The 27,969-nt window shown below is 34.3% G+C and overlaps 1 protein-coding gene across 1 annotated transcript; it reads right to left on the minus strand.

Annotated features, from left to right (window-relative positions):
* Positions 1-875: 875 nt before the first annotated feature.
* Positions 876-27,932, minus strand: LOC149806451 (hydroxysteroid dehydrogenase-like protein 2). Its single transcript, XM_089953527.1, has 8 exons — positions 27,845-27,932; positions 21,125-21,288; positions 17,652-17,865; positions 15,812-15,915; positions 14,912-15,013; positions 11,511-11,711; positions 9,945-10,151; positions 876-6,319 (listed from the first exon to the last, which is right to left on the minus strand). Exons 1-8 carry the CDS (start codon positions 27,859-27,861, stop codon positions 6,078-6,080), a joined length of 1,251 nt encoding a protein of 416 aa, XP_089809653.1. The 5' UTR covers positions 27,862-27,932; the 3' UTR covers positions 876-6,077.
* Between the last annotated feature and the right edge of the window lie 37 nt (positions 27,933-27,969).

Consider the following 27,969-nt stretch of genomic DNA (forward strand, 5'->3'; position numbering starts at 1 on the left):
ACAAACACTACACCTATTAGGCCTACTCTGACAGCAGGTTCAATGACCATCACATCAAGCAAACACTACACCTATTAGGCCTACCCTGACAGCAGGTTCAGTGATCATCACATCAAGCAAACACTACACCTATCAGGCCTACCCTGACAGCAGGTTCAATGACCATCACATCAAGCAAACACTACACCTATTAGGCCTACCCTGACAGCAGGTTCAGTGATCATCACATCAAGCAAACACTACACCTATCAGGCCTACCCTGACAGCAGGTTCAATGATCATCACATCAAGCAAACACTACACCTATTAGGCCTACCCTGACAGCAGGTTCAATGATCATCACATCAAGCAAACACTACACCTATCAGGCCTACCCTGACAGCAGGTTCAATGATCATCACATCAAGCAAACACTAAACCTATCAGGCCTACCCTGACAGCAGGTTCAATGACCATCACATCAAACAAACACTACACCTATTAGGCCTACCCTGACAGCAGGTTCAATGATCATCACATCAAACAAACACTACATCTATTAGGCCTACCCTGACAGAAGGTTCAATTATCATCACATCACACAAACACTACATCTATTAGGCCTACCCTGACAGCAGGTTCAATGATCATCACATCAAGCAAACACTACAATCATGTTAAAAGGTGTCACGTTGCCATCTCAAGCATTACAGGGGGTGCTGCTATACATTATGTGTACTTAAACATGGAATTTCACATACATCTAGAGGCTGAACTTTAAGATCCCAAGATTTCTTCTGAAGAGAATGGGAAAAACGTACAGCAAGCATCAGTTTCATTCTGAAGAAAACTACATGTATTAATTTCTAAAAGATCAAATAAAAACAAAAAAGAACTATGGTTCTTTAACTTTATTACAAAAAATATAGTATCTACTGTACAAATCCATATGCAAACTGCACAGACCCAGATCTGCCATTGCATAGTGCAGTTTGTTAGGATTAATCAGTACAACAAACAAGATATACTCTGATCTGCAGGTGCTATGGTGGATTAGGATCTATGCTGACTAGTTGGATTTGACTTATAAGCAAGTATATATGGTAGGTATTCCCTGTACATGGCAAGTTTATCTTCAACTGAAGAGCGAGTCATTTATTTCTGTGAAGCACCTGCAGCTTCACATATTCTTTTAAGTCTCCTTGAAGTAGCTGTGCTCAAAAATATTTTCAGAGATTACTCAAATCATTTCCATTCACAAATTACTCAAGCTGCAAGAAGCTGAAGAAATGATCATTGTAAATACAAAAGTGATAAAAAAAGCATGGAATCACCAAACTAGTTTTGTCTTAGTGCTAAAAATATATCTACAACAAATGTTTTATGCAAAACTAAAAATGATGATACATGTGTACTAAACATAACGGAAGTCTCTCAGTTTCACCATCTGACCCTATTGGTAATGTTTGTTTGAAAATGAAAAAGTTTCATAAACTAATTAGAAAACTTCCTCAGTCTTATGCCATATCACTGATCTTGGTGTCCAAACACTGTATTAGTCTGAAAGCAGTGCTTCTTTAAATCATGCAGAAACCATTATTTTCTTGTTAGACTTATCATGACTGACCTCTGACGTTTAGCTACAGAATCTAAAGATTCCTTTATTACCTTATAAGCAAGTCATACACAATGTTTGACCCTGAGATATGCTTCCTCCTTAACCCATGTGCTAGCCATCCAAATGTCTGATCCATGTCTGTAATGCAGAACTAATGTTACTGCGTAAAAATCACATATTTTTTTCTTTCAGTCACAATGACCCTGACCTTTGACCCCAACATCAATTGACTTCTTCCTCAACCCAAATGCAAGTCTTTCACAAACTTTGGTCCACGTCTATGATGCAGAACTAATGTTATTGTGTAGAAACCATGTCTCTTTATCAGTCACAGTGACTCAAACCTTCAACCCAGACATTCGTCTTCCTTATCTCAAGTGATAGCCATCCACAAAGCTGGGTAACTGTAGAGAACTTGAGCGATTGTGCAGAAACAAAACTGGTAACACATACATGTGACAGAACCAGAAGAACAAATGAGTACACCAGTAGATTAGCTTCTAAACCAGTCAAATATTTCGTATCAATATTAATTTTACGTTTTATGGGGATTGGAAACAAAAAAAGTACATTTTTCCATAATATGTATTGATGACATTCGCTGTGACTATTAAGTTTTACAGGCTCTGGTGCAGATTTACCTTGAATCACTTTGTATCTAGCGAAGAATGGTGCATGACCTTTCTATATTAGCATTAGAATGTGACAATGACAAAACAACCATGCTCAGCATGCAAAGAAGTTAAATCTTTGTTTTGGCAGTGTTTTATGTTTGCCAACTGCTCTCCAATACTCCTCCAAGCTAAGTTCACCATGATGAAGTTTCTCAGCTAGACCTAAGATATATTCCTCAGTACACCATGAGGAAGTTCCTCAGCTAGACCTAAAATATATTCCTCAGTACACCATGAGGAAGTTCCTCAGCTAGACCTAAGATATATTAATCAGTACACCATGAGGAAGTTCCTCAGCTACACCTAAGATATATTCCTCAGTACACCATGAGGAAGTTCCTCAGCTACACCTAAGATATATTCCTCAGTACACCATGAAGAAGTTCCTCAGCTACACCTAAGATATATTCCTCAGTACACCATGAGGAAGCTCCTCAGCTACACCTAAGATATATTCCTCAGTACACCATGAGGAAGTTCCTCAACTAGACCTAAGATATATTCCTCAGTATCTTAGCCAGTAGTGTTTTCTATTTTTACATTGGAAGAGTGCACATTTCAGCAGAACTGAACTACCTTTAAATATTCATCTTAAAACATCTTGTACAATGCAATAACAATTTAAACAAGACAAAAAATAATCAATATACTTAGAACATGCAAATTCCCTACACTATAATCTATAAGTTAGTAAGTTCTTTATGTAGGTCACTTCTGCATACATAGCTAGAGAAGGTAAAGACTGCACCAATGCATGGGAGGGTAATTCATTTAAATCCAGTTATCTGTAATTGATGCAATACAGTTTTATAATAACAGTGAATATGGGATTATCAGGCATGGAAGATTCATAAATAAGTTTAAAGAGAAACTACCGTATTGCTATTGACCTTTAATTTCAAAAAATAAACTTTCATCATAAACAGGTGCATATTTAGGAAATGCAATCATTGAAAATTTATTGGAAAAATATATGTTTTATAAATATATACCAAGTCAGATAAATTTAACAGTCAAGATTTTACAATACACACAGTTTAACTGCATACTTTAGAAGACCTCCAAACCTTTATGATTTGACTTCAGTCTTACTGAAATGACGATTAAATTGTGGACTTGTGTAATAATAGCAAAACATATGAAAATACAATCATTGCATTCAAATATGGATACCAGCTTGTGCAGGTTTGGTCTGGACTGTGATTTTCATACTGGATTCATTGGAGTTGGCCAGAGAACCAGACTAACTTCACAAGAGTACCTCAGATGCTTTAATTTGCTCATGATCAGATTTTGCTTGTATGTTATAGATTTATCTAGAAATGATATCCAACAAATGAAAACATGTTGAAGGCAAAAAGGAGAATCAGCACTTCTAAAATTTAAAACAATAAGCACAGAAGCATAAAAAGGAATATTCAGATTCTTGTTTATGCTTCCCATAAAAAGCAGGAAAGGTAGCAATTATTATTGGACATCATATTGTTTTGATTTTCGTGTTGCTCAAATTAAAAGAGACAAAGATTATGTTGAGTTGAGAGATCTAACAAGGGGCCATTAGTGTTACACATAAGGGCATGGGACAATACATCTCCCAATCTCCAAATTTGGGAGATACAAAACATTTTGACAGCAAAAAGGAAAATAATACATAATGCACTAGAAGCGCTAAAGAAAATGAGATATTTTTATTTGTTTTGACAGTTTGCCACCTTATTTATACTGAAATATCATATTTTCCTTGGACACTTACATTACTGCAATAAGTGTTTTTTCATGTAACTCATGAAAATGTAAACATGTCGGAATATCTGGTTTACCTGAAAGGAGCTAAGCCATAGAATTTTCCGTCCCAGATCTTGTACTCATTTAATTAACACTAGTATTAGCAATTATTATAATAAATACCAATTTGTTTACGAATTACTAAATCAATAATTTAAAAACTTTTGTATTTTCACAAATTTAGTCTCTTTGCCATTAATTTGACCTCAAAATAAATCAAATTTTTGTGGGTAAATGTGTGACTCAAACCTTGAAAATACATTACACTAGCAGCTGTTTAAGACTTTACATTGCAAATGGAATGACCACCAAAAATCCTGAATGTTTTCATTGCCATTGTTTTAACATGGACATTAATCATCATCTTAGGTTTTATCACCTTTAGCAACATTGGCCATTGCTAGCATTAACACATACATAGATGGACATCCACCAAAGAAAAGTTGTAGGAATATTTTTTTAATAATTTCCTGACAAAAAATTACACCCTGGGGACACAATGGGTCAAGATTTAGGGGATATCAAACAAAAAATTGTTGGAAACCTGCAATCCTGTGCTCAAGGAGCAACACTACACTAAACGCCACTAGGAATGAAATTGAACTGGAGGTCATTAAGGTCTAAGTGTACTTCATGAACTTTTAGTTGGACATAATCTTGCCTTTGCTGAATCAGACCACACTTCTTCACTTTTCAAATACTACTTTTCCAAGTCAACAACAGCAGTATATGATATTTTATTACATCTTATTGAAAATTTGCTCGAACTTATGAAAATACTGACTGCCTAACTGAGAAGGGGTCATGTTAGGTAGGGTTGACAAGATCGCTTTCTGCAAAAATCTAAATTTCCTTCCAAAAAATAACATTTACATCTCGTTAGCAGATAGATACTGCCTGAACACCTTATGTATGCTAAATTTATCCAAAGCTCACACTATGTGATTAACTTTCAAAGAGCAATTCTGTAATTTTGGACAAGTCTATCGACACATATACACCTACATAATTAATACTTCCACATGTACACGTCTACAAAACTCTGATGCAGCTTGTGTATAAAAATGTGACTGGGGTTAATACATACACCACCCTATCAACAGTAATCTTTGCAGAAGCATCAATAGTACTGTTGTACAATGCATCAGTTTTTAGTCATCAATTTTGTTATATATTTTTTCAAAAGGGGAAAATGTGTGAGATATATTAAATTTATTTATACATTAATACCCCACAAATACATGTTAGCATTTCATTTCAATTTTTTTTGATCAAACAATAAGTGCATATGTCAAAAATATCTTGCATACTTCATGATGAATAAATATTTGTATAAGTAACTATTACTGGAGCATGTAAGTAAGAATAATTAAACACCACAAGTTTTAACTAATTCAGTAAAATCACTATTCCTCCCAAACAGGCTATTCTGATGCAAAGTAGAAGAACAGCTATGAATGACAAGAGATATCCGCTTCTCGAGGTAATATTCCCATAAATGTTCAACAATATTAACTTAATATTCACATTCACATCAATATAAAAGTACTCTGAAATCCATCCTTATATATGAATGCAAACAACCTTAAATCACTAGTAAGGCCTTGTGTCATGAAACTGTACATAACTATTGTAATTACCATATATACACGCTTATAAGACAAGTCCAACTCCAAACTGCACAGACCCAGATCTGCTGTTGCATAATGTGTTGGCAGATCTGGGTCTGTGCAGTTTGTTAGGAATAAATCAGATGAACAAAACAACAGAGACACAGATCTGCAGATGCATTATGCTATGACATATCAGGATCTTTGTTGTTTGCGGTTTGACTCAACATATAAGTAAGTATATATGGTAGGGGTTATTACAATAGCAACATCAATAACTGTTTTACATTTATTTTCAGTAAAGGTAAAATAGACACTATGACCCAAAACATAACACACATATAACTGTAATAATTGTTTACAAGTGAATTTAACTTTGTCACTGTCTTGACTTGTATTATTAACTAATGTCTATAGCTTGGACTTCATTTTCCCCATCAGTTTTTCAAGTTTCATAGCCAGTCCCATGTCACCTTTGATCTTCAGTTTTCCTAGCATGAAGGCAGTTGTAGGTTTAAGCTTTCCTGTGAACATCTTGGTGAAATCCTCACTGTCCATTATCATGGTGCACTGAGCAGGCTCTGAAGCTTCGCCCTGACCAACAGAACCACAGCCATTCTTGAGGTCCATGTACCATGTGCCAGCATCCTGACCTACAAGCACAAAATGAAGGCATAACATTTCTTTATATAGATGTTAATAATTGTTTACCTGTTGAAGATTGAGTCTATTGGTGATGTGTAAGTAGGGACAGTAAAGACACAAGTATTCTAAAATCCTTAAATACTTGATGGTCATCCCCATTGTACTACTAATACTAGTTTTATGCAGAAATGCTTGAATAGTTACTCTATTTAGAACAAAGTCACAAGAACTATCATGACACCAGAGTACTGTTGACCTTTCATTATCATAACCCAAAACTTAATGTTTGACTACTTAGATTGTGCATTACATGTATTATATTCTTACAAATAAAAAATAAGAAAAATCCTTTTGTACAAAATTACCCATTACCCATTTTGAATAATTCTGGTATTCACATTTATGATTATTTACCTGAAATTAAATGATTGCATTGAAATCATCTAGATCCTACCATGGTAAATATCTCTGTTTCTCTCTCTCTCTCTCTCTCTCTCTCTCTCTCTCTCTCTCTCTCTATATATATATATATATATATATATATATATATATACTCATTAAACCAAGGACAAAGTAAACCCACTTGTTCTTGTTGTAGGGTTTAATGCCATTTTTCAGCACAGGATAGGCTATACATGGCGGCCAGTATTAATGGTGGAGGAAGAACCTGGAAAAACCCCGGAAAGAACCACCGACCCACAAGAAGCTACTGGCAAGCTTTCTCACATACCCACATTAGCCGAATCCCAAAACCCACTTGTAGTGTAAAGACTATGAAAAGTGACAAACATTGCCTACATTTCGTAATAAAATCTCAGTCATGCAAAGCGAAGACAACCAAAACGTTCTCTTACAACACAGTTTAAAAGCTATATAAACTAAATGTCAGAAACAAGCTAATCATTTGGTGATACGGTGGGAAGGAGTGGATTGTAAACTAACATTTTGCAAATACAACTTCATGATGAAACAAATAAAAACATACAAACAAAAACTGATTCTACAAGAAACATCCATGAAATAGAAAAGCAATCTTAGCAAATAATGTTGATAAAATAGACTAGATTGACTGCCAGGCATGTTTTCATAAATAATTTATTAGTCAAATATAATAACCTAATATCTTCAAAATAACTGCACAGCAATATTGGAAATTACAGATGCAGGGCATTTAAAATTATTAGTCCAAAATATTTTTCCATGTTTGAATTTTTACTAGGTTCAAATCTGTATAGGATATACTGTAACTATTTCAGTGATTGTGACATCAGCCTAACCCTTTCATGAAGTAAAAGCACTGAATACAATGGTGAATTCTGAACATTAAATTTAGTTTGGCACAAACAAAAATTAATACATGTATTCCACAAACAAGTACATATATACAGTTATTAACTCACACACACAAGTTGGGTGTTGCAACTAAAAATGACTGCCCTGTTAAAACAGCAGATTAGCAAAAGGACTATGATTGTAACCTTACTGCCACATTTGTCAGTCTCCCATTCAAGATGATGAGCATGCTGCATTGTCGATATTTTCAAGTTTACTTATAACTTACTCTCACTACCTTTCAATACACTGCTCTGGTGGCCTAGTGGTTAGAGTGTCTCGTCTTGGAAGCGGGAGCTTGTGGGTTTGATCCCCAGCCAAGTTATACCAAAGACTTACAAAAATGGTACTAACAGCTGCCTTGCTTGGCGCTCAGCATTAAGAGTTTAGTGTTAGGACTGGTCGGCCTAGTGTCAGGATAATGTGATTGGGTGGGACATCATGCTACATGTCTGTGGCATGATGCCCCAGTGCTGAACATCACTATAAACTGCCACACTGCAGACATCATAGCGATATGACTGAAAATTTTTAAAAATCTGTGTTAAAAATTCTAATCACACACACACACACCTTTTAATACTTTGTGAAATAAATGAAAATAGAACCATTTGTAAATCTGATTACATGATAAACTATGCCAATGTGTTAATAAAGGCCTGTAAATGTCTTAAAATACCAAACACACTCAATAAACCACAATCAAAACAGTTTACTTTATTATAACAATAATAAAACTCAGTGTACTCTGGAATTTGGCATGTGACCATTTGATACTATAATCAGTCTACCATGCTTGTACAAACTGACTGATAAGGCAGTGTGCACACTAGCAAATTAAGCACTATGCATACTGACTGATAAAGATTGGCACACACAGACTGAAAAATCAGGGTGCAACACTAACTGAGAAAGCAGGATGCACACTGACTGATAGAGCATGGTGCACATGGACTGATAAAGGGTGAACATTGATGAAATATGGTGTACTCTGACTAATAAATCATGGTGTACACTGACTAATAAATCATGGTGTACACTGACTGATGAAGCATGGTATACACTAATAAAGCATGGTGCACATTGATAAAGCATGGTGCACACATACTGATAAAGAATGGTGTATACTGATAAAGCATGGTGTACACTGACTGACAAAGAACTACACATTGATAAAGCATGGTGTACACTAACTGATAAAGCATGGTGTATGATGATGAAGCATGGTGTACACTGACTGATAAAGCATGGTGTATGCAGACTGATAAAGCATGGTGCACATTGATAAAGCATGATGTACAGTGATAAAGCATGGTGCACATTGATAAAGCATGGTGTACACCGATGAAGCATGGTGTACACTGATGAAGCATGGTGTACACTGATGAACCATGGTGTACACTGACTAACAAAGCATGGTGTACATTGACAAAGTAATGTGCACATTGACAGAGCATGGTGCACACTGATAAAGCATGGTGCACACTGACAAAGCATGGTGTACACTGATAAAGTATGGGGTACACTGACTGATAAAGCATGGTGCACAATGACTAACAAAGAATGGTGCACACTGATAAAACATGGTGTACACTGACTGATAAATCATGGTTCACACTGACAAAACATGGTGCACACTGATAAAGCAGGGTGCACACTGAACTGATAGGGTAGGGTGCAAACTAATAAAACGGGCTGCACACTATTTGATGAGGCAGGGTCTACACTGAGTGAAAAGATAGGGTGCATGCTAACTAATAAAGTAGGGTGCACACTAACTGCAAAACCTGGGTGCACACTGCTTATTAAAGAAGAGTGCAAAAAGTAAATTTTTCCAATCATCCTGATTTAGTAATGATTAGACAAAGGCAAGCACTTTTTTAAATGGAAAAAAAAAATAATCACAGTAAAAGTATAATATCTTGCATTACATGAAAAACAGTCATTTGAAATTTTCTTTTGAAACCTGTACATAGATAAAGCCATCTTGGAATATAATACACAGGCAAGTATTCCCAGATGTGCAGGAGGTGGGTTTTTGTCTCATCTAAAGTATATACTGTGTCAGTATCTCCCCCCCTCCATTCTTTAACACTAAAAAGCATTTCACACTAATTAAAAAGATGGCAGTATTAATCTCTGCTCCAGCATTCACCTTGTCACACTATCTTGCAACAGTGATGATGAATTACTATTTTTATATGCATTAAGCAAAATGAAAATTAAATAAAGTTCAAACAGTATAATATAGACAATGCCAACTTCCCTTCCTTCCAAGCAGACACACATGAAGGCTTTTACCTGTTAGGTTGAACTGAAAAACTCCCCCAATGGATTTGATCATCTCTTCTCCCAGCAATTTTTCAATCTCATGGAAAGTTTTGGCAGGCCCATCAGCAGAAGAGTCATTACCAAAGGCAGGTTTTGAACCCTGCTGCTCCATTTGTTGTTTAAGTGCCTCTGGACTCTGAGACTCATCCAGGAAAAAGTCTGGCAGAAGAGTTGACCCTACAAGAAAATAATAAGAAATGAAAACTTAATATTAACAAAAACACTCAATCAAACACAAATAAAATTAAAGCTCTTTACCACAAACCACAAAGGAATTGGGAACCATGAAATGTGTTTTTGTAATAAATAGGACTTTGCTATGACAATGAAAACAGGATTTTGCTATGACCATTAAAAGTGTTTGTTATAAACAGGATTTTGCTATGACCAATGTAAATGTTTTTTATAAACAGAATTTTGCTTGACTATTAAAAGTGTTTGTTATAAACACAATTTTGCTGTTACCTATGAAAATGTTTGTTATAAACAGGATTTGGCTATGACCATTAAAAGTGTTTCTTATAAACAGGATTTTACTCTGACCATGAAAAGTACCTATCATATAACACAGTTCTTGGACATAACATTTTGGCAATTTAGTTAAAAATGAGGGGTTTAATGTTGGCAAGTTATTTTTTAGCAACTGTAGCTACAATGAGACTTTCATTTTAACAGTGACAACCGGTAATACTATCTACCACTAACATAGTTTGTCTTAAGACTGGTAGTACTATCTACCACTAACATAGTTTGTCTTAAGACCGGTAGTATTATCTACCACTAACATAGTTTGTCTTAAGACCGGTAGTACTATCTACCACTAACATAGTTTGTCTTAAGACCAGTAGTACTATCTACCACTAACTTAGTCTGTCTTAAGACTGGTAATACTATCTACCACTAACATAGTTTGTCTTAAGCTGAACTACTCATAACTACACTGCACACTGTACAGGATAGTATCCAAATTACTCAGCTCTCCACAACAGAAAAATACAAAATAAAATGTATGCAATCATGCCAATTTTAATTGACATGACAGACTACAGTACAATGGTTGACTGTCAATCTCAGCTGTTGGCTACGACTAATAAAAGAATAGTCCCTGCTCTCTGTTATAGACTGGCTACTGTGAGCTCACAACTATCATCAAAGAAATTTCCAGATCAGTTGCATTTAATCTGATTTCTTATGCACGTTATGATTGATAATATCTTATGAATAATATATAACTTATGCCTTCTCTCTCTATTAACGTATCCAGATTTTATTCCAGAAACAAAAATTTAGAGGAGAAATGTCTCCAGCATGTGAACAAAACGGGATAAATATAGTGGGTATTCAAAGAAATAAAAAAATGGATCTTGCAAATATGACGTGCAACTGTTGCCTATTCTTTTTATTATTTTCTGCAGTGTATAAGAAATTAGTGTAAATGATGCAATCTTGCTAAAATAGACTATGTGCATCTATTCATTTTTACAAAATCATCTCTAGATTGTAGTGTCAATATTTGTTTGTTTTTTTGTTCCTCACCAGGAACACAGGAATATTGGTCCAAATTGGTCACACCAGCCTCTCTCAGAACCTCATCGTCTATGGCAAAGTTGCCGGTGTAAGATCGACTATCTTTACAAAGCAAGATATATGCAGCATCTGCCATGATCTCAGGCTTTCGACACTGGCTGCCTATAGACCCTCCACCTCCAATCATCTCCATGGCCGCTGTTAAAATGGCTGTTAAAAGAGATTTAAACAACCAAAGTCATTCATTACTAAGTTTGAAAAGCAAAAAGAATATTAACTAGTATTAAATCTGAGGGTTTATTTGTGTGTATGTGGGGGGGGGGAATATTTACAAATTTATAAGTCAAGGGTAGGAAAATCATTTGCGCAACTGCCTAAAATAAATATCAGGTCCTTTTTCGCCATTTCATAAAAAGCTGTATTCCAGACAAGAAGACTATGTAAGGATTTTTCAAACATTATTTTAAAAAGGCCAAAGTAAGATATACACATATATACACATTGAAATCTATGTTCAGTGATACTGCAGCATCAGAGCAGAGTCACCTTTGAAAAAAGGTGACTTCTTAATACATATTTTATTTTTAATAATGAATGTTAAAAATGGCAACTCATGATAGGTTGTTGATGAAAAATGACCAATTCATGACAGGTGGTTGATGAAAATATGACAATTCATGATAGGCGTTGATGAAAAAATGACCAATTCATGACAGGTGTTGATGAAAAAATGGCAATTCATGACAGGTGGTTGATGAAAAAATGGCAATTCATGACAGGTGTTGATGAAAAAATGGCAATTCATGACAAGTGCTTGCTGAAAAGTATGCCTCTCTTACAGCTCTGTCTGTAATACTTTGTACTAAATGAAATAGACGGAATGGCAATTGTTTTACACTGCTCAGTTTGAAAGATAATTAAAAACATAATGAAAGATTACTGAAAAAACTTCTCAGTGTTAGATGGAACTAACAATAGACTTATCATCAACATCACTGAAAACTGAGGATTGCTTTCATGACAGAAGAAAGATCAAAGGCCTTAGTAATATTCTGTAGGTTTTGGTTTACCTGTCTGTCATATAGCTATAATTAAGGATTTAACAGAGGGATATTCACACATGCCAAGAAAGGTATCCACACATACCAAGAGTATCCACACATGAAAAGAGGGATATCCACACATGCCAAGAGGTGCATCTACTCATGCCAATCTCGACTGTTCCTAAAAATAATTAACTGACAAGACATATATGTTGTACTGAATACTATAAACTCACTTGCACCCATAGGGTACTAATTTCTGTGGATTTCATGGTTGCTATAGTATTAAGTTATTCACTTTTGTATGGGGAGGCAACTCAGTTTCCCAGAGATTATATCTGGTGTGGATTTTCCATTGCATAGTGGTGAAAGCTAAAGTATGTGGGGTGAACCAAAAATGACAACATGCATGGTAAATAGTATGCAGGGTGGGCTGAGACAAAACAATACTTAGTAAATAGCATGCAGGGTACGCAAAGACAATGCGTGTTTGTTATTTGGATTTTAAACATAGCTTAAAAAAAATTCAGTCATATCGCTATGATGTCTGCAGTGTGTCAGCTTATAATAACTCTAAAGCATCATGCCGCAGACATGTAGTATCATGTCCCACCAAGTCACATTATCCTGACACCAGGCTGACCAGTCTCCTAGGCAGCTGAAAGTACCATTTTTATAACTCTTTGGTATGACTTGGTCAGGAACTGAACCAGTGACTTTCCACATCCAAGGCAGACACTCTTACCACTTAGTCCACCAGAGGTGGCGCTCTACAGTTTCATATTTTGCATAGAATTTTAAAGAAAAAGAATTTCCCCGGCTTTCCTCACTGGTTATACTGGTTATTTAAAAAAGACATTGTATATCTTAAGTATAGTTCAAAGAACCGTTAATTCCCTTTATTTTGATGTATGACTGATGGGTGTAATATGGTTTATAGAGTATACAGCTTGGCCTTACTCCAGATGTGCACCTTTCAAAAAAGTGCTAGCTCCACTTGGTCATGTTGATTTCCTGCACTTCAGAGGTAAATTGTATAAAAAAGAGCCAATAACTTTTTTTTACATTTTACATAGTTGGTAATTCATTAATTGCACTTTCAATAGCTGGTATTGTCTAGTCTGGCAAAATTAATTTTCCCTATTTTAATAGCTGCTATGGATAGTGTACTTTAGGCTAATTCAGGCTGATTTTTTTAGCACAAGGGATCAGGCATTTTAGTTAGCAGTGTGCTTAGATCATGTTCAATTTCCAAAAGTACAATATCCAAAGAAATATCATCCACATTACATTAATGTAGCATAGAGGTATGCCAATATTCTCTCCACTGTGCATGTTTTAAATGCAACCAACTTCACCTTACATACGTCACTTTCTCAAAAGTACACAATAATTGGTGAGCTCCCCCGGAGTGGTGATACATACAATAAGATACATAGCACATATCATGCCAGGTGACCAAAGACAATCATGTATAGAGCAAATGGTATGCTGATTGACTGCTGATAATAGCATCCATAGTAAATTGTATGATGGATGACTAATAACATCCATAGTAAATAGTATGGTGGATGACTAATAACATCCATAGTAAATAGTATCATGGATGACTAATAACATCCATAGTAAATAGTATGATGAATGACTAATAACATCCACAATAAATAGTATGATGGATGACGAATAACATCCATAGTAAATAGTATGGTGGATGACTAATAACATCCATAGTAAATAGTATGATGGATGACTAATAACATCCATAGTAAATAGTATGATGGATGACTAATAACATCCATAGTAAATTGTATGGTGGATGACTAATAACATCCATAGTAAATAGTATGATGGATGACTAATAACATCCATAGTAAATTGTATGGTGGATGACTAATAACATCCATAGTAAATTGCATGGTGGATGACTAATAACATCCATAGTAAATTGTATGGTGGATGACTAATAACATCCATAGTAAATAGTATGATGGATGACTAATAACACAGTAAATAGAATGATTTTGATCAAGTTTAACAACTACTCCACAAGGATAAAGTTTCATCACTGCTTCTTTCAATAATCTTAACAAGTTTAATTAAATTCTGAAAAACAGTGGATGAGTTCTGTCTTGGCTAATGGTTACATGAATGGTCTTCAGTCATGTGGACAAACTTTTAAACTAGTATAAATAATGCCTTTGAATAAAAAGACACATACATATTTTTTCTGGGAAACCTGCATAATTATTGCTTACATCCCACGCCCTTATGAAGTCATTAATAAAAAACATTCAGCAACGAAAAGTAAAATATACAAGATAAAAACTGGAATACTTTCATAGAAGCATTATCTCCCTTTATCCCCACCTGTTCTTGGCCACAAGGCATTTACAGCAACTCCTTCCGACTTAAACTCCTCTGACATACCCAGAACACACATGGACATCCCATACTTAGCCATTGTGTAAGCTGAAAATACAAAAGAAGCAACTAAATCTACCTTATTATCATCAATAAGCACCTTCTCTCTGATGGCCATTTATAGTTTTTGTACTAAATGTATACATGGCACCTATGACTTACAGTGACTGAATAAAGTAGGCATCACCATTAGCTGTAATTCCTTTCCAGCATATATAGGGGTGCTAATTATCTAAATGCATTAAAATATAATCCTGTTAATTTATAATTCTTGAATATTTTATGAATATTTTATGACTATGAATATGTATTCCAGGTAATAATAATTTCAAATCACAAAACATAGAATAGGCTTTCAAGGAAAGATCCAATAATAAGCAATAACATTAATATGATAATCACTGAAACCATACACATACACACACACACACACACACACACACACACACACACACATATATATATATATATATATATATATATATATATATATATATATATATATATATATATATATATATATATATATATATATATATATATATATATATATATATATATATATATATGCATATGCAGCATGAGCAACCATGCACACAAGTCATCAAGCACTTGCTCTTTCAAAATGGACAAAATGTAATGGCTAAGAAAAGATTGTTTATCATTTTTCAAAATTGCTTATGTTCAATATATCCTGAACTATTTAATCCAAAACAAGAATACAAATAAATCAATCATAATTATTTCTACACAAGCTGATTAAGATATTTTTGAGCTGAAAAGGAAGTGAACATGACAGGTCATATTTAATACACCTTCAGATCCCAAATGAACCAACTAACTTACCCACGTGCCCTTTGAACCACCTGTTATTCATGTTAAGGGGAGGACTGATGTTCAGTATATGAGGGTTTTTACTCTTCATCAGGTGGGGAAGACAAACTCTAGAGCTGTAACGAATTAATAATCAGTTTATTACTAATAGCTTCTTTTTCTGCAAAGACATTTAAGGTAGAACAGCCACATTTTGTGCTAAAGATCATTTTGATTTTAAAAAGTCTATTTCTGTACAGAATCTGTAAATCTGAAAATGAAAGTCTGAAGAAATGCATCAGAGGACCATTAGTTGTTATTTGTATGTGTCTGTTTTCTTCTGAAGCAGCTTTGTGAACAATGACATTTTCCTTGATACAGTACCTATATTCATAGATTTAGTATGAGGTGATATTGTTTCCACACACACACAAGATCACTGTTCCTTGATACAGTACTTATATTCATAGACTTAGTATGAGGTGATATTGTTTCCACACACACACAAGATCACTGTTCCTTGATACAGTACTTATATTCATAGATTTAGTATAAGGTGACAGTTTCCACACACACACAAGATCACTGTTCCTTGATACAGTACTTATATTCATAGATTTAGTATGAGGTGACAGTTTCCACACACACACAAGATCACTGTTCCTTGATACAGTATTTATATTCATAGATTTAGTATGAGGTGACAGTTTCCACGCACACACCAGATCACTGTTCCTTGCTGGGGTATTACATTTATTGACTGTATCATCTTTGAGATCCACAAAATCTGATAGCCCTTGAAAAGTAGTGAATTGACATCCTTGTTGTTTGTAGTTTGATTCAACTGATAAGTGAGTATATATGGTAAATTTAGTTCAGCTATTTTTCCCCATTTATTTTAACTTTTCTTCTGTACAACAGAACAATTATTACCATATTTTCCAAGTTATATGGCAAAGTGTCCACCCATAACATGTGGAACATTACCCTTAGGCATCCCTCTCAGATACACTAACAAATGGCTGGACTATTTGTCAAATAGCCTAACAACAAGGGCAGTAATTGTATACTGTAACAGTTACAGAATTCATATACCATGTATACTTGCTTATGAATCAAGTCAAACTGCAAACAACAAAGATCCTGATCTGTTATAGTATAATGTACCTGCAGATCAGGGTTCATTTTGTTTGTTCTACTAATTACTCGCCCAAAAAGTGCACAGACCCAGATTTGCCAGCACATTATGTGCCAGAAGATCCGGGTTTGTGTAGTCTGCAAATTGGACTCAACTTAAAAGCATAGTCTAGTTACAACATTCTCATTCTGCACCTTTGTTGGTATAGTGACCTGTGTCAATTGCATCTTTGTTGGTATAGTGACCTGTGTCATTTGCATCTTTGTTGGTATAGTGACCTGTGTCATTTGCATCTTTGTGGTCCCTAGTTCAAAGCCTGGTTCTGAACCAATCAAAGTTTTGTGATAAATCTTCCATATTTGGTCACTGTCTTCAAGTTCTCAGGTTTCTAACAAATCATAGACCATACTACATAGACATGTAAGTTGACTGAGTACATAAACATCAGAATCATCAAGACCACATCATACAAGCATCTGGGTCATCAAGACTCCATTACATAAATATCTAAGTCATCAAGACACCATCTCAGTCATTAAGGACACAATACATAAGCATTTGAGTCATCAAGACTACAAAATCATCACAGTCATCAAGACAATAATACATAAGAATTTGAGTCATCAAGACTATATTACATAAACACATGAGTCATCATGATTATGTAAGTTCTCAGAACTTGTTATTCAGTTAAGTACAAAAATAAAATCAAATAGAAATAGAAACTCCATGTACCATAAGTAAGTCCCTCTTCCATTTATGCCCATCATTAAGTCATATTTCTTCACTGGAGTTTGAAGTGTCCCAGTCAAACTGATAGCACTGGCATTGTTAACAAGGATGTCAATTCCTCCAAATTTCTGGATGGCTGACTGGACAGCTGCCTCAACTTGATCCTCAAAACGAATGTCAACAATACAAGGCAGGCACTTGCCACCAGCCTCTTCAACTGTGTAAAACAAATGAATAAAAATTCAGAAACAAGTCTTATTACAAGTAAGAAAATAAACGTGTACTTGAAGTGCTCAATATAAGATAAAAAAAAGACTTGCATACTAACTAAACATGATTTGCTTACTAATTGTACAAAAATATTAGTTTAATGGCTAGCAACAAATGCTGTGACTTTGACCTCTGATCTATTCTACACTGAAAAAGAAACTTTAACATCATTAAATAAGCTATGCCAAGTACACAGAAAATCTGCTGAACATAATTATAGAGAAATGAAGTAATTACAAACAAGTAAACAAGGAAGAAATAATAAATAAACATAAACTTTAAGAAGAATGTAAAGGATAGCACAAAGAATGAGTGGAGAAAATAATGTATATCCTCACTTATAAGTCATGATCTTGGTTGCTTGCAATATTACTTGACTTATAAGTGAGTAAATATAGCATATATTTCTTCTTTGTATCATCATTCTGAAACAAAACAGATATATAATTTGTGCACTAATTTTACAACTGCATGTGGCAAAACATGAGGAAGCCCTAATTAGTTTTATTTGAGGTAAGTTGGTAAATTTTTAGAGTAAAGACATTCATGCTTCAGTGATCTCCACAAAGCAATGTACTGTATTGGTCCCACTACAATTTCATATCAAATCAGAAATTGCCAATAAATCTTGCAAGCTCTTCTATTCTTTCATAATGAATCCCAATACAGCTTGAAACAATAATCATGTATGGTACCTCCCGGTGCTGTCCCATAGATGACCCTATGTATTTACATACATAGCCCAGTTAATCTTGAGTATACACTGTACATGTATCTGTCACTAACCATAAAGATGTGCATGGTTGCACCACATACTGGCAAAAGGCATGTGGCTCAGTTTTGATTGGAATAAACATAAAATCTACAATTTTGGTGGCATTTCTTGTTCTGCTTATGACACTAATATATTACTTTCCAGTCTGGTTAAATGCAATAATTCAATACAGAATCTAACAATTAGATTTTAAAATGCAACTAAAATGCATCTTCATTCAATGACCTTCACCTTCTAACATGATTTAAGACCAAGATATAACCTCAACAAGAGAAGGCATAAGAGACCCAAAACAGGCTCATTACTCATCTGGCTCATATACAAAGTGATTAATATGCACAGATGTCACTCATGATCAGACTCACTTAAGATTTTGATGAAAAAGACATATATATACACACGTTTAATCAAGAGTGCTAACGACCTCAGCTAATCAGATGACAAAATCATTTATAAGGCATATACTGCTCCCAATCACATTTATCCAAAATTATTTTTATGCAAGCATATAACCAAATCTGATCAAAATATGATTAGAAATAAAGATTCTGGAGTGTTAACAAACTCAGAACACCTCAATAATATGTACAGTTTTCACTAATAATGATACAGCAATAATCAAGCTCTACAAGTTTGCATACAAACTTTAATCAAAATATGATCCAAAATAAAAAAATTGGCCTCTAACGTTGAAGCAAGTTGAACAAATCAGATGCAAATGTGCCATATTTATAAGTGTGGATGTTGCTCATCATCAAATTCATCCAATATCTTTCTGATATAAACCAATGTAATCAGTTTGACCAAATTATGTTAAAGAATACAACTTCCAGAGCAGTAACAAGCTTGGCAAGTCAGGGGGAAGAAACCCTCATTAATATGCATGGATACTGCTCATCGTCACGGTGTAAGCTTGATCTTAAGTGTTATATCTATAGTCAAAACAATCTCAGTCAATCAGACACAAGATCAACTCAATAACATGCACAGATCTCATTAATTATCGAACTTCCCAATGAGCTTAATGCTATTAGGTTACATACCAAGTCTGATCAAATCTGATTAGGACAATGACCTCAAGATTGGTTAAAAGGCCAGCCTCTCTAATACAAGGTCAAGACAGACAATGATGGCACTCATCACTGAAGTTATCTAGCAAGATTTTAATCACATCAGCCAATCACAATACACCAATTCTGTTGAAAAGTAATAACAGATAACAGATCACTTCAATAATATAATGTGGATGTTGCTAACAAATGAATCCATCTGAGGTCCTGATGATATATGCTTACATACCAAGTTTGATCACAATATGATCATAACAAGAAGCCCTTAGAGTGTTCAAAAACAAGTGTTGATGGACAGACAATTCCATAATGAAGGTTATCATTAAGGTGAGCTGGCCTTCATGAGAATTTATCAGTAGTTTTGATAATATGCAGTTAGAATCTGACATTCACTGTCAAAAGATATCTGTAAATGCAAAGAGAGAAAACCTGCATTTCTATTTCAATACATGAGCAATATGCAGTCAATTACAGAAAAGGGGAGTGAATGAATAATCAGAAAAATAAATTGCAAAATAGAAACTATGTACAGCAACAATTTTAAGTATTTAATTCCTTGCAAATATATCTGATTTTTGTAAACAATTATGTCATTATATATATGATACTCAACTTTAAATAATAAACAAGAATAAAGAATAAATAAAAATAATAAAAAAATAAAAATAAAGAATAAAGAATCCCTGACCATATTTATACTCTTCATCATAATAATTTCAAGAATGCACAATTACATGTTGTATGCACCGGGGGATTTTGAGTGCAGGAACACATTTGTGTTAGCCATATTTTAGATAAAGTTATGGCCCACAATGTGTATGAGCAGTTATCATTTTTTTCCAAGGTCAGTTTTTAACCATTTTTGGGGAAATGTTCATAGCCAGTTATTTTGTCCTAAATCTGTCCATTAATGGTTCACTTCCTCTTCATTAAAGTAATACCTGGGATAGTCACATGTTAAGTATGTCTGACTTTGTACAGTTACATCAGTACAGGTTCTTTACAGGGTTAAAATTCATGAGTTTCAGGAATTTTGCACATTTTAGGGAGGGGGCTTATAGTCTAAAGGGATAATCACAGAAGGATCAGCTAAGATCAACTGATTCAGTTTCTCAGTTCTCTTACAAGTTTACAAATGTATATAAGTAGATAGTTATAAAAATATTTTGACAGCTGGTGGCTTCAATGGTAAAGAATCCCTGACCATAGCCACAAACATTTTACTACATGAATTTCAAAATTAGTATTCATTAAAAAAATTCTGAAATCTGACCCACCCACCCTCCCCCCAAAAAGGCATCTGCATAGTTACATAAGAATAATGTCAAAGTGGTTTTAAATTAACTGTAACAAAAACTCACTCTCTTTAGCTGCAGTGTATATGGTTCCTGGGAGTTTTGGATGTGGCTCAGCTGTTTTGGCTGCTATAACAATGTTGGCCCCATCTCTGGCCGCTTTTAGGGCTATGGCTTTCCCAATACCTCGACTAGCCCCCGTTACAAAAATGGTCTTTCCAGCCAACCTTCTAAAAACAGAGAATATTACATGCAATATACGAGTTATTTTAAAAGCATGAATTAATCTGTATGTTCCTTCCACTCACACTGTCTGCTCGGAATACTTCAATTAATATATATTGAATTGCAAGAAGTTTAATTCACCCTATTTACAAATTAGATTTGTATTTGTAAAACATCTATATCCACACTGCAGACCAAAAATACTAAATAAACAAAACATTCAAAACATTATAAACATTTTAACATTTTTGAAATACCCTAATTAGGTTTGGCTTCATTGTGTTAGCAAGATCATCATAAAAGTGTAAAGGCTCAAAAAGTTCCCAAATCTTGTGTTAAACATGGTAAAACTGTATAATGGTCTGAAAATCCAATCACGTAATCTACATTTTACAAATAAATATGTCTGTTACATTTCATTTGTCCAGGTTGAAGGTGTTTTGTATAGTCATGGTTAGGTGCTTCTCATGATGGACAAAAGGATGAATAAAACTAAATCAAGCTGGCTCTACCGCTAGCAGCATCAGGGCATACAAATGTGAACACTCAGGGAAAACAATGCAAATTTTCTATAAGCCTAGAATTTTAACTTTTAAGACACTGTACAAAATTGATATATTATTTTTATAATTAATATAAAATTCTGGGGATAGCTTGTTTTTTTCAAGCCCATCACTTTTCAACTTGTCTACAGCTACCAAGTAAAGCATGGAAAACCTGAACCATTTGGAATAAAAGTACTGTGAACAGCACCTACCCCATGTTTAACAGTCCTCTGTGTATTAACTAATAGGATATGGTTGACACTGGAAATTACTGACAAATAGGCCTCAAAGATTTCAATGTAAAATATTTACAAAACTGCTTGGGGAGTCATGTCAGACAAAAATCTGACAGATTATTGTTCTAAGAAACATTCCTGCCAGATTTTTATTGATTGACTGGTTGGTCTTAGCCCACTTTTAACACATCTATATCTTGCCCAGGAAATGGGAGGCAAGTGCCCTTCCCCTAGAACACACTAAGATGGTCAAGCTAAGTTGACCTGGGCCGGTATCAAACCTGTGACCCTTGGATTATAAGTCCAACATTCTACCAACTGAGATACCACGAATCTTAGGTCTGACAGAAATTGCATCAGCCTTTCAAGCATACAAGCTGAAAATGGTTTTCCATATCATTGCTATGAAAGCCACATAGCTGCATGGAAAGCAACCCAAGCATAATTTTGATAGAACATGTACTTACAATCATGGTCAAAACTAACTCAACCAATCCAGAGATAAGTCAAACAGGTGTTCCAGATGGTTGCCATGGAAGACAATGTTACTAGGCAAGCCAATCTTAAACAACATTTTGATAAAGTGTGTCCTCAGAAACACTCCTACAAGGTTTAATCAATTCATTAAACAGCACTTTGAACACACTACTGGCAGTATCACACCTAGAAAGCAGCTAAATGACTTCCCTAAAAATACAACAAGGCAGTCAACTGGCCTAGACAGGATCAAACCTGCAACCCTTGAATTTTAAGTCTACCAACTGTGCTACCATGGCTTTAAGGTTTGAGTTAAATTGTCACAACTGCTTTAAATAACAGTTTAAACATGGGTTTTCCATATGGTTGCAATGGAAGTCAATTGTTGCAAAGAAAGCCACCCCAAACATAATTTTCTTAGTTCCTGTCCTCAAAAATATGATGCCAAAATAGGTTGTAAGCCACAGTGCTCTTATGAAAGCAATGCCAAACACAATTTTGAAAGGACATGTCCAAAGAACATTTCCTGCTAAGTTTGATCAAATTTTGCTGAGCATTTTGGGAGAAGGTGAAAGTAGGTTTTCCATAGGTTAATGTTGAAACCACAATGCTACTCTTTAGCATCGCCCAGGACAAAATTTTGATAAATAATGTTCTAAGACATACTCCTACCAAGTTTTATAGAGAACGGTTCAGCCTTTCAAATGAAGAAGTAAATAAGAAATAATTTTTCCACCCAGTTGCTATGGCTGCCATACAATTTTAGGGAGCTACCTAGGGGAAAAATTCATGTCCTAACAAACATTCCTACCATATAAGATGGATCAGCTTGATATAAGATGGATCAGCTTGATATAAGATGGATCAGCTTGATATAAGATGGATCAGCCTTAATAGATAAAAAGTTGAAAATATATGTTCCACCTAGTTGCTAAGGAAGCCATACCATTACTGAAACAATTCTGATAAAACATGTTCTAAAAAACACTCCTACCATGACTTATGGATACTGTCTGTGCTAGAGAAGAAGTCAAAACTACATTTTCCAACTGGTTGCTATGGAACATGTACAACGGTAAACAAAACATATCAAGATATTCAAGGTGGGTTTTAACAGTTGTTACCATTCCATGATCTATGCAAGGATTAGGAAATGTGTGATCTGACCAAAAAGAGGCATGTGCAAATATAAAGTTGAATACAGTATATAAATTCCAAAAAGTTAACACAATTTAAATAAATACTCTCTATGTATTCCCACACACATACACAAACACACACAGTTCTATCATTTCAGCATGCCATGATAACATGCAAACCCATTTATAAAAATGGTGCAGGTGTGGATCCCAGTATTTCTTCTTCAACTAAATGGAAAAAGGTTCCTATCTGCATAAAATTAATAGACCACAATCAAAATTGGTAAATGAAAGCATAGTATACTTGTCATTTTACCATGGAAAACAATGGTCAGTGCACTAAAATTTGAAATTAATGTAAATCTCAAATAATATATCATATAGTCTGTAAGAATTATAACAAAAATATTGCTAACATTTTTATATGAATTCAAACTTCTGGTACTTATGGGGGAGATTTTTTGTGACCTATTGATATGTAGCTTCTCTTCTTGCATGTGTATATGTAAAACATGGTAAGCATTAATTTTGCATCATTTCTTTACATTGTTTGAAAGCTGTAAATTGTTTGAATGCTGTAAATTAAACAAATAATAAATATTCTAGCAAATTCATGTACAGATGGGTATGTTGAGACTATGTTCAGTACAATGTTTTGTATGATTGCCATTATATGCCATGTTTGATGTATTTTACAATGCCCACCATCTAATTTTCCCAGACCACCATCTTCATTTAGAGGACAATGTTTTCTGTCATACATATTACATAATGAGTTTAGTGTTTGGTCATATATTGCAATTAAAAGTGTAATACTATAATTAGCATTCAATATTTGTCTTCAAACCCAATATTTTACAGATATTTAATATCTATTGTCTTAAATACCTGTTAGCATTATGCACTATTTTTTGAAGAGATTTACATGGTGTAATGCAACTAAAGGTTATAAATCAGGGTGTTGTTTTAACACCAGTCAGTTTTCTTTCAACCAACATTGGGTTTGTATGCAAATGCAATATATATTGTATCAGCTTCCAAAAGTGATAGGGAATGTTAGCATTCTCCAGACAAAATTGAATTTAAAGTAATCAAATTAAAAAAATATACATTTATTTCTGGAATATAAATATTTAGTATATTTTGGTATTATAGAAAATCAAAACCAAAGATATTATAGCGTAGAATACTTGTACATAGGAATATTGGGCCTTCATAAAACCTACACTGTTTTAGTACTCTGCATGATTATATTTTTATTGTAACAGAAATGATCATCTGTTTCACATGAGGATTCTATTTATTTCAATTTGTTTGTTATTGGGATTTTAATATTATTCTTAAATTTTAATATCATATTCTTTGTGATCAATACCATTAGTTAAACAAGTTGATAAGATTGCTGGTTATTATGACATGTAATGAAATAGAGGGGACATAATGAAAGAACATGTAAATTCTGTTCTATTAATTTATTTACTGACAAATATGTTAAAATGTGAATAATCCTTTATATTTCTCATTCGGAGTTTCCGTTGGCTATATAGTTAAGAAGATATATAGTTTCTTGACATATAAATAGCTAATGAAATCAGATATAATTTCTGCAGGGACTACATCTGTTATTGGACGACTCTATATACTGCATCCTAATATTGCAACCAACTCAAGGTTTCAATTCTAAGATTGCTTAAGTCCAGAGACAGGAAGTAACTCTCTAAATATAAGTGAGCTTGCACTGGAAATTAAACCTGTGTGAGCACATTACAATATTTTCCCCAAAAAAACAGCACAAGCTATATGTCAACAAGGTCATACTGGTACATTCACTCAAATTAAATATGCATTATTATTCCAAAATGTAATACTAATATAGTTTAACCAAAGTCTAATCAATCCTGTTGAATGCTCTGCACATTTAATGTTATCAAAAATTGTCCAGATAAAAATTATTGAAAGTATGGACTTTACGTTGGTGACCAGGAACTAACAAGGAGTTTAGAAAATATTTTTTTCAACATGCACAGCTTTCACTGCGACATCACAGCATGCAACATTCAACCTGGTTTGTATTGGATTACACCTTCATGTTGACCTTGTCCAAAACTTTCCACATACTTTTGTTAACACTGATTATTTCTCAGGATGCATAAAGAATGACTTTCCAAAATATACCAGAATGCTATGGTATCATGAGTCTTAAAGTTTATGATCAACAAATAAGCAAATAAAAACAATGACCTTCAAGATATTATATGTCTATTTATTGTTCTTTGCTCTATATTAACATGCATTTAATTTCCAGTTTAAAATCAGAAGAATGCAGGAAACAAATAATAAACAGGCACCATGTAGATACCAGGTTATTCAAGGGGAATTAATCTGGCATCGGGGTAATACTGAAAAATTATATTAATGATGGCATGTCCTAATGTTGGGAACTTTATGTATATATTGCACAATGTGTAAATCAACTTGAAAAATGGATGTTACTTTCATGGCACTCATTCTGCCACCTCTTCCATCCAATGGAACATGTCAGAGAGAATTAAAGAAATGCATCTGTAACCACCTGTGACAGGGAGAGTAATGCTGGGATTGTTGCTAAGAATGGATATGAGTATGAGAGTACTTGTCAACCACAGACTGTTTAAACAACTCCCAGTATTCCAGTGAAAAGTAATAAATCACGTACAACAAAGTTTTGAAGTCAACACCGGTCAATTGCAAAAGCACCAGAAAATGACCATCCATATTTAAAATATCTGACTCCTAGATGCTACTATAGATTTAATCTCTTGATTCTTTACAAAGATGGTAATCATGTGATCTAACTCTTGCATAGTATCATTAGACATTGTCAGATGACAAACAGGTTAACTAATATTTTACAGAGACAGTGATTTTAAGATGATATAGTTTGTATCTGAGAACAGGGGGTAAGGGCAGGATTTGGAAATGATAGATGGCACAATGCAGAAAAAATACCGAAAACTTCAAATACAGCAAGACAATAGAACCCATAGGAGGCTACCATAATATGGAGTATGAGGAATCAAATAAATAATTGTCTTTTAAAGGTCTGTGCAATGAAATTCTATATATAAAAAAATGGCACCCATTACTGAAAGAGTACTTAACACCTACATGACCTGTATGATTTGTACTATAAAATAAATCAGGCATGTGTTCTGTTCTTTTTCTTTTAATAATATTTCACCTGGTCTGAATCATCTCTTAATCTGGTCTGATTTAACAACATTCACTGATAAGATCACGAGTGTTTTTTTTTTTTACTCACATATACTCAAAAACATCTTTTTTTAATATTAAAAGTATATTTATATTGTGTATTAAAACAAAAATTAAGTTATATTTTGTGATGTGATGTGATTTTTATTTTTAACGTAGCTTTAACAATTTTTCAGTCATATCGCTACGATGTCTGCAATGTGGCAGTTTATAGTGATGTCTAGCACTGGGGCATCATGCCGCAGACATGTAGCATGATGTCCCACCCAGTCACATTATCCTGACACCAGGCCAACCAGTCCTAACACTAACCTCTTAATGCTGAACGCCAAGCGAGGCAGCTGTTAGTACCATTTTTTAAGTCTCTGGTATGACTCGGCCGGGGATCGAACCCACGACCTCCCGCATCCGAGGCGGACGCTCTAACCACTAGGCCACCGGAGCGGTCTATATACTTTGTAAAATATTATTAATATATATTAATAATAATCTGTAACTTTCAGTGTTTTATTGATCTTGTTACTATGCCTGCAGTTATCAAATTAAACATAATTTAAACCTGCAGCTGAATCCACATGAACTGATTTCACTATTTAATACTTTTGTATTTTTCTACAGGTTTATATTTTTTTATATTCTTTATGTTTATCAAAAACACATTGGCATTATTTACACATTGGCATTAGAGTTTTATTGTTATGTGTATATGCATATTTATCATGGGGTTAAGCTGACATAGTCCTACAACGCGTCGTCCCCAAAAATACACAAATATCAAGAGAGGCGTATTACATGGTCGGACTACGGTTGAAACAGCGAACAGATTTTCGTGCAGCTTACGCAAGCCTGTTACATTGCATCAATATATTTATATCGTGCAAACTTGTATTTAATGGCGAAAAAGTGATGTACCCTGTATTTGCTGCCATATTTCGTTCAAAACAACCTTTTGACCGGCACAACCGATTTCTGTTCCAATGGGTGGAATTGTGAGGATAAAAACGAGGTTGTTACTATTTAACTATTTCACATGAAAT

This window comes from Sinohyriopsis cumingii, chromosome 1, assembly GCF_028554795.1.
Source record: "Sinohyriopsis cumingii isolate HCF-2022 chromosome 1, ASM2855479v2, whole genome shotgun sequence".
NCBI lineage: Eukaryota > Metazoa > Mollusca > Bivalvia > Unionida > Unionidae > Sinohyriopsis > Sinohyriopsis cumingii.